Source organism: Bison bison, unplaced genomic scaffold, assembly GCF_000754665.1.
Source record: "Bison bison bison isolate TAMUID 2011002044 unplaced genomic scaffold, Bison_UMD1.0 scf7180017864077, whole genome shotgun sequence".
In the NCBI taxonomy this organism is placed as follows: Eukaryota; Metazoa; Chordata; class Mammalia; order Artiodactyla; family Bovidae; genus Bison; species Bison bison.
In genome coordinates, this window is record NW_011494649.1 from 558,087 (window position 1) to 566,844 (window position 8,758).

Consider the following 8,758-nt stretch of genomic DNA (forward strand, 5'->3'; position numbering starts at 1 on the left):
TTAGAAGGAAGCGGCTTCGCACGTCTGCGCAGGCGCGTTCCGCCTTCGGCCGGTGGTCGGTGCGCAGGCGCGCATCCCAGTCGTCCAACCTGTAAACAGAGCAGCCCGCGGGAGACAACTTCTGCTTCCGGGTCACGCCTTGACAGCCGCTTTCACCACCCAGGTTAGCTCCACGGTTCGGTGAGTGTCGCCCCGCGGCAGGAATATCTGCAGTCTGGTACCTAACCTCGGGCACCACGCCCAGTAGCACTTCCACTCCCCGCTCACGATCTGCCAGCCTTCGAGGCTGGGATCTCGTCCCGGGCTTTAAGGAGATCGGGGCGAGGATTGGTACGCCTTTGGGGCTCCCCGGGAGATTTCGTGACCCCCCATTTCAGTACCGGCCCCGCGAGACCTCCTGGGATTGCTGTGGTCTTTGCGGAGCCCGTGCGGAAAGTGACACCACACGTCTTCGCCCTCCGTCCCCTAGACTCGGCTAGACCTAGCTGCCGCGAGCCCCCTCAGCTGGTGCGGTGGGGCGGGGGCGCGCCTGGCCGGGTCGCGGGCGTCCCAGCCTGTGGGCGAAAGCCCGGCCTCCCTAGCACCAGAGCTGCTGAATGTCGCCTCTCCCCTCCTTTGCTTCTAGCTTCGCATTAAGAAAAACCCCTTGGTGTTTTCTTCGGATCCGAAGTGGAAGAAAATGGGAGAGAGGGAGCTTTCTGCTCCAGCAGAGGAAAGGGGCCACAGAGGGTCAAACCGTGGACAGGCTGCTGTCTGGCGATATGTCGAGTCTAGATTTCGTGATCCTTCCTGACAGTGAATGTTGTCAATGTGCCCCGAAGTTTCACTCTTCAGCAGGAGCTTTGAGGCAGCCGCAGAGGACTAGTGGTTGTATTCTCAGTTAGGATTTCTTAGCCTGGAGTCCAAGAAAGCTCCGAAAATGATTGCAAGGGTCTAGTCTTCTTCTTTTTTTTTTTCAGATTATCTTGACCCAGAAATGGTTAACAGAACCACTTTGGGCTAAGCCTTCCACTTTGGATGCTCTGTTTGTTCTTGGAATCGCTGACTCAAATGCGTCTGTACCTTTTCCCCTTTTTCCTTGCAACAATGAAGTGTAAGATACAGACTCTTGTCTCTGAGGAGTTTCGTGGCTGTTGCAAAGATTAAAACGTATTCCAAGTCTAAACTATTTGGAAAATTTCAGAGGCATATAAACAAGTGTGTAAGCTTATTAAGAATAAATAAGCTTTGTTCTTAATAAAGTAGGGAGAATACCCTAATTTGAATCATTGATACCTATGAATTGATTTTTCAGTTCAGTTCAGTCGCTCAGTCGTGTCCGACTCTTTGTGACCCCATTGACTGTAGCAGGCCAGGCCTCCCTGTCCATCACCAGCTCCCAGAGTTCACTCAGACTCACGTCCATAGAGTCAGTGATGCCATCCAGCCAGCTCATCCTCTGTCGTCCCCTTCTCCTCCTGCCCCCAATCCCTCCCAGCATCAGAGTCTTTTCCAATGAGTCAACTCTTCACATGAAGTGGCCAAAGGTTGATTTTTAACTTCCATTAATTAATACTATATATATTTTAAACAGATAAATGGCTACCCAGTAGCAGAATGGAAGAGTTTATAGTATTACTACATAATGTATAAGGGGAGAGTCCATCACAGAAGTTACATCATTTGAAATGACCAAAATAATTTTAGTGTTTTTCCTTTAGTAATCATCATGTGCATAAGATGTCTAATTACTGTAAGTCTTAAATTTTTCTAGGGTCCTAAGTAATAAGCTTTACATTGATTCAACAAATATTGAGAACCTGCTGTGTGCCAGGCACTATTAAAAATAACACTGTATTTACTGGCAGGGAGCTTGTGGTTTGATAGGATCCTGGATTCCTAAATGGTTACACCTAGAGAGCATACCATGCTTTTTTACAGTTTTTGATATATGCTTTTTCATAGAAATGCTCTGCCTTCTTTGCTGTAATCTTAAATGTTCCCCAACTGGTATATGGCTCTTAGAGAGCCAAAACTTTTTATCATAGTTGAATTTAAGTATTGTTTTGATTGTGTTGTGTTTAGTCACTCAATTGTGTCTGACTCTTTATGACCCCATGGACTCTAGCCCACCAGGTCCATGGAATTCTCTAGGCAAGAATACTGGAGTGGGTTGCTGCTCCCTTCTCCAGGGGATCTTCCAGACCTGCAAATTCTTTATTGTCTGAGCCAATATTGCTTTATTTTCTTCTTCCAACACAGAACTCAGGTCTACTTCTCAGTTGTCACAAATGGCCAATTATTAAATTTTTAAATTCATTTTTTCACTCTTAAATCTGCTTGTTTTCCTGCAACTGCAAACATATATCATTAGTCAGAACTTTTAAACTTTTTTCCTAATTTTATATAGATGACCCCAGAGTAATTATACTTTGGCATTCCTTCCTTATTTTAGAATTTCACCTCAAAAACTTCTCATTTTTTCTTTGCCATTTTAAACTATTTCACAGATGGCTTGTCATCATTAACATAAATGCATTTGTTCTGTTTCTTCTCACAGGTAATAATCACTCCTATACCCTTTAGTGAATCAACCAGTATTTATTAAATAGCTACTTTTTGTGAGACTCTGGCTGGCCTGAGATGGTCTAAAGAAGTAGAAGAGGAGAACCTTGCCTCCCAATTGATTACAGTTTAGATGGAAAAACAGTATGAACATAACTATACTGCAAGGTCAAATGTAACAAGTAACCTAAAGGGGGTGCTGATAATAAAGACCACATAGTTCAGAGGAGGAAAACAGATGTTTTGTGAAATCCTTGGCCTTTACAGGAATCCCTTTCCTGGCTTGGTCTTTTTTAAACCATAAGGAGCTCCATGGGGAGCTTGGAGCATTTGGGGAAGTCCTGTGCTAGATGAGGTCAGAGAGTAGAGCCGGGGTTCCCAGGGTCAGAATCCTTTAGTCCAGTTTACCCAGCTCCCTCAGCAACTATCATATTCTCCTTCTTGTGATTAGGAAAAATGGTATTAATGAGTCACTGACTCTCTGAAATCTGGTTTTACTAGTGGGAAGGCCTTGAAGAACCCTGTAACCCTAAGGACAGGTGTGCTCAGTGGTATTGTGTATGCCTAAAACATCTTTGTTTCAGGCAGTTTGGAGCATGTGAACGTACTCTGAGCCTTGATGAGTTCCAGTATGTGGTATATTATGCAGAGCATTCAGAGCAAATACTCTCTCTCAGAGCGCTTAATCCGAACAATCGCTGCCATTCGCTCCTTCCCACACGACAATGTAGAGGACCTCATCAGAGGGGTGAGTGTACTGGGCTGACGCAGGAGTCCTTGGGGAGGTGAGGTGGGAAAGTTCCTGGGGAATCCTAATGGATTACAGATTTGCAGCTCTGACTCAGCACAAGATCATGGAGTTTTTACAATTTTTACAATATTCTAAAGTGTATTAACCATTAACATATGTTTTGCTTCTCCCTCTTCTGCCTTTCACTTTGTGCAAATGATATTTTTCTTTGGGAATTATGTTCTAGATAACCCTAGTTTCATGCTCTTTGTGAAATCTCTCTCTGGGTATGGGCATATGGGATTCAGCAAGCTCAAACTCTTCTACACATGTTACGCTAAGGGAAGAAGGAGGAAAGCAAAGCATTAGTGGTTTTCAAACCCTTGTAGTTTATAATAATAATTACATGGAGGGATATCACTGGCCTTCTATCCTAACAACAGCTACCACTTACAGTTCTATAGAGATTATTAATCCCTAAAATGCATGGTAATTTTTGACTTAAGGAAACACTTTAACTGTCTGCTATCTAACCAGTACTATTCTGTACTTCTCTTAAATAGCTAGTATCCTGGAAGGGCGTTGATGCTTTTCTGTATATTATTCCTGTTGAAGAGAAGTTACAGGGTAATTTTTTTTTATCTCTAGAGAATGTATCCAGATGGCTACTTCTATACATTCTTTTGAACAGCTCTAGAATCCTGGTTACAGCCTAGAGCTCTGTAGCTGCTTCAGAGTTGTGTGGCACAGCTGTGAGAAGAAAAGTCAGACAGCATTAGCTTTTTCTTAGCAAAAGTGGTATCAGAAGACTCAGCAGTAGAAACTTTGTCACATTCTAATTCCAGCTCTGCTGCTGAGTCATTCTGTGACTTTGGTCAGACCGTTGTATCTCCAGCTCCTTCATCAGATATGAAACAGAAGTACCAGTGGGGGCTAGGTGGCAGAGAATGCTGATACCAAGGGGCCACTTAGTTTATAAGTATATGCTATATACGTTTATAAACAAAGACATAACATTAAGATGACCTTACTGTTAGTGACGGTCATCTGTCAGATGGCAAGAAGAGCATGCCAGTTCTCCTGGCTTCTCTCTGAAAGATGCATTCCTGACTTTTTCAGAGCACGGTAGCCGGAGAAAGTCTATTGCTTTTCCAGCTTTCCTGCCTGGTGATAAGGTTCTACTGCCTTTACATGCAAGGTTATGTCCTTAGTGATGTCCATCCCCGTGGCCATCTTTCAGGCTAACTTGTGGAGAAACTCAATGACTTGATCTAAGGCATCGACAGTTCCTTTCATTCATCTTCAGTGCATTCAGTGTATTGGTTGCATTCAGTGTATTGGTTTGGATATTGGCATTGTAATTTCATTTAATTAATAGGAATAGGCACTGGGGCTGGCCGTATATTTACAATACAGTCAGAGCTAGAGCCCTTCCCCCCCCCCACCCCAGACATTGATCTGAGTCTTGTCCTGCATGGTGAGCCAGAGCTGAGCACACCAGTTGAAGTTTCCTTCTGTCCCTAGGGAGCAGATGTGAACTGTACCCACGGCACGCTGAAGCCCTTGCACTGTGCCTGCATGGTGTCCGATGCGGACTGTGTGGAGTTACTGCTGGAAAAGGGAGCTGAGGTAATGTTTTTTAACACTGTCACATCAGTGATTCACTAAAACTTGGGCTTCACACTTCCTTAAAATGTTTTGTCTCTTTTCCTATCTCTTCCCACCTTCTTGCTCCCACCTTCTAGGTAACTTTGGTGTGGCCAATATTCAAACAAAATGTAATGGTAAATCATCCAAAGTACTTCATTCCGTTGCCTTTCTTTCATACACTGATCATGGCTCTGGGAAGAGGTAATTTTTATCTCCCGTTAATCTCCCAGCCTTCCTTCTGGGATTGTTTATATTTCTATTCAGTCCTCTTTTGATTGTTCAGTCCCCTCAACCCTGATTCAATCTAAACCACTTGAGACTTGCCACCAGCGTGCACTTCTCACATGCCTGTCACTGGAAAATAAGTCAGTGGGTCAGTCCCTTCCTCGGGATTGAGCTACTTATGCTCTTTCTGCCCATTCATTTTTTTCTGTTTTACCATATCTTGTTACCGTCTTTCTAATGTATCTTAACATTAAAAAAAAAAACATAGATTAACTTTTATTGGCATTAGCAAGAAGCAGCGTAGTATAATGAATAAAAGAAGAGAGAGTCTGAACCCAGACTTCATGGATTTGAATTCCAGCTGTCATTTCCAGCTTTGTGATGTTGAACAGGTTACTTAACCTTTCTTTGCATCAGCTTCCCCATCTATAAAATAAGGATGATAAATGGTGTATTCTTCATAAGGTTGAAACTGTTTAGAACACTGGCATGTAGTAATTATTATACTAAACGAGTGCCTGTTAAATAAATAAAGTAGCAGTTTTGACAACTTTTGTGGCATCTTCAGGGTGCACAGGTTGAGGCAGTCATTTGAATAAAGATGCCATGAAGCAGGTGTGCAGGCCCCAGACATGCTGGTGGGTAAGCCTGCTCTAGGTCCCCACCTCCACACAACCATGCTGTTCTCTGCCTGTCATGAACGATCTTGTAACTTTTGTGAGTGACCCTGAAGTGAAAGGCAGTGATTAATAGCAATGATGAAAGTGAGACTATCCCCAGGGTGAGGGGGCAGTTTTTAGCTAAATAGAAGATTGAAGATTAAATATTTCAGGGGTGGGGTTTTTTTAGTGCATTTTATGGGGGAGAAAATTCACTATTTAAACCTAGGATTTAAATGAAATCTTTGTAGCCTCCAAATATTATAGGAGATGCTGAGTAGCAAGCCAGCAGCTTTTCAGCATCAGAGGATTTGTGCTCTTTCCTTGGCATGCTTTCCTCCAGATTCTCTCATGGCCCCACAAAATACGTTTGCAGGGGGCTGACTTGGATAAATAGTTCTGAGCTGCTCTGTGTGGTTAAAAAACACAGCAGAGCTACATGGACAGAAACTTGACTTCATTATTTTTCAGTCTGGTTGCCATTAGCCACAGGATACAGAGTGAGTCAGGATAAGTAGAATAATCCAGAACCTTTACTCTGGCCAGTATGTTCAAGCTGCCTTCCAATAAATGTCTTTCAGAGTAGTTACAAGTACTTAGACTTCTTCTGTTTCTTCTCCCTTACTGTGTGGTAGAGGTCCTAGGGAACAATAAATAAGAATGTGGCAGCAAAATCCTAGATGATACAGGCCAGTTAACCAGTGGACATAATAAAGAGTGTTGGTTGTCTGGGGACTATTGTTTTCCTACTTGCCCCTCAGCTCCATCCTGAGCACAACTCCCTGGGAATTGCTTGTTGACCTGCATGTTCAGAAAATTACATAGCAAAGACAGTGGCTAGGCACATGCAAGCCTCTTTGCCCGCCCATCGTCCATACACTGTGATATAGTCACTCCCTCTTCACAGGTGAATGCCCTGGATGGTTACAACCGAACAGCCCTCCACTATGCAGCTGAGAAAGATGAGGCTTGTGTGGAGGTCCTGTTGGAGTATGGTGCAAACCCCAATGCACTGGATGGTAACCGAGACACCCCACTTCACTGGGCAGCCTTTAAGAACAATGCTGAGTGTGTGCGGGCCCTCCTAGAGAGCGGGGCCTCTGTCAACGCCCTGGATTACAACAATGACACCCCGCTTAGCTGGGCTGCCATGAAGGGAAATCTTGAGAGCGTCAGCATCCTTCTTGATTATGGTGCAGAGGTCAGAGTCATCAACTTAAAAGGCCAGACGCCCATCTCCCGCCTGGTGGCTCTGCTAGTCAGGGGACTTGGGACAGAGAAAGAGGACTCTTGCTTTGAGCTCCTCCACAGAGCTGTTGGACACTTTGAATTAAGGAAAAATGGCACCATGCCACGAGAAGTGGCCAAAGACCAGCAGCTGTGTGAAAAGCTGACTGTTCTGTGCTCAGCCCCAGGGACTCTAAAAACACTTTCTCGCTATGCTGTGCGCCGGAGCCTGGGACTCCAGTATCTGCCAGATGCCGTCAAGGGCCTGCCTCTGCCAGCTTCTCTGAAGGAATACCTGTTACTCATAGAATAGCCTGGAGGAGACGTCAGGCCGGCAACTCTGCGTAAGGTTTTGCCCTGTAGCACCATCTGTCTTGGAAAACAGGAAAAGCAGTTGTTCCTGTTGTGTGGTTTATATTTCAAGGCAACATGTCACAACAGTAATCTTCACATCACCTCCCCTCCCCAAACCAAGCAAACAAACAAAAAAATGTCCCTCACTTTTGTTTCTGTTTCTTGCTTACTGGGCCTTTTATATTGCACCCTGCAAAGGAAGAGGTCTCCCCAACCCTCATTAGGGAAAGAAATCAACAGTGAGACTGAATTTCTCTGGGCAGATGAAGAGTACTTTTAGCATGTGCGTTTGGTTTGCCTTTGGGAACATGATTAACTTTCGGAAGAATCCCTCTAGAAACATTTTAATTGATCTGTGAAGAAGTTTAAGAAAATTCCAGCTAACAGCTGCAGCCCAAAGATGAAGATACTACCGCCTCAGATGGTGCACAGGTTCAGAACTGGGCCAGATGTCCCTAGAATTATCCCTGGGCATTCAAAAGGGACTGGCCCCTTCTTACCACTGAAGGGAAGGGCAGTTTTTGCTCCTTTTCCATGAGTGTGCCCAAGGCTTACAGTAGTTCAGCAATGTTATTTTAGAAAGATTATCTTGCTGCTGTCCATATAGTAGGAGATAGGAGGTTCTAAGCAGTCCTAAGAACTTTTCTTCGAATGCAGTTCTTTCTCTTCCTGACAGCCAGTGGGCTTGGCCGGCTCTTGCTGCACCCACCATAGAGGGAGGTGTCTGCTCTAGCAGGGGAGGACGTGGGCTGGGCTGCCTTTTCTCATGCGTCTTTCATTCACTCTGCTAAGAGTTTGGAGTTTGTTTTCAGTTGTTTTGGAAATTTTGCTTTTTACTGATCTACACAAAAAGACATTGGTGGTGTGGGTGGAGTTAGGGAGTGGGGGAAGAGCACTCTTAAGAGCTTCCTCTGAGATGACCCACCTTCCCAAAAGAGATCTGTTTTCGTGAACAATACTTAGTCTAGGTACTCTTCATGTTCCTAAGCTAGATCAAGTTGTTGATTCTAGATGACCTTATGCAAATGTGAAAGACTTTTTTTTTTTAACTGATTGGGAACTATAAATAAAAATGAACAGAATCTGCTGACACAGCTAATTTGAAAAAGTATGTCTGCTTTTGTCCTTTTGTTATTGGTGTTTTTTGCTCACGTACGGAAAAAAAAGGAAATAAAAAGGTCTAAAAGCAAGTTTGGAAATTTCGACTGTTCCTACTTTTCGTTACATCATCGTCCCGAGTCCCAGTGTCATCTCTGAGGCTGTCACACCACCTGCATAGGCTGTTTTGAAGAATCAGTGATAATGGTGCTTGATATTTATTAATTTCTCTTCCCCTTAAAGAACTGTACAGAGAACATTTGGCTGCTTT

The 8,758-nt window shown here is 44.1% G+C and overlaps 1 protein-coding gene across 4 annotated transcripts; it reads left to right on the plus strand.

Annotated features, from left to right (window-relative positions):
- Window positions 1-66: 66 nt before the first annotated feature.
- ASB8 (ankyrin repeat and SOCS box containing 8) lies at window positions 67-8,588 on the plus strand. Of its 4 annotated transcripts, XM_010837497.1 has the most exons (5): window positions 67-180; window positions 960-1,093; window positions 3,133-3,292; window positions 4,799-4,903; window positions 6,716-8,588. In XM_010837497.1, exons 3-5 carry the CDS (start codon window positions 3,164-3,166, stop codon window positions 7,346-7,348), a joined length of 867 nt encoding a protein of 288 aa, XP_010835799.1. In that variant the 5' UTR covers window positions 67-180; window positions 960-1,093; window positions 3,133-3,163; the 3' UTR covers window positions 7,349-8,588. The 4 variants fall into 4 exon arrangements, with proteins under 4 accessions (XP_010835799.1, XP_010835798.1, XP_010835797.1 ...); XM_010837496.1 differs by lacking the exon at window positions 960-1,093 and having other exon boundaries at window positions 3,129-3,292; XM_010837495.1 differs by lacking the exon at window positions 960-1,093.
- The last annotated feature ends 170 nt before the right edge of the window (window positions 8,589-8,758 follow it).

Excerpts from the sequence above, each read along its gene's own strand:
- ASB8 (XM_010837497.1), top strand. The coding sequence starts at position 3,164 with ATGAGTTCCAGTATGTGGTATATTATGCAGAGCATTCAGAGCAAATAC. Across the intron at positions 3,293-4,798 it reads TAGAGGACCTCATCAGAGGG|GGAGCAGATGTGAACTGTAC; the intron begins GTGAGTGTACTG and ends TTCTGTCCCTAG. Across the intron at positions 4,904-6,715 it reads TGCTGGAAAAGGGAGCTGAG|GTGAATGCCCTGGATGGTTA; the intron begins GTAATGTTTTTT and ends CCCTCTTCACAG.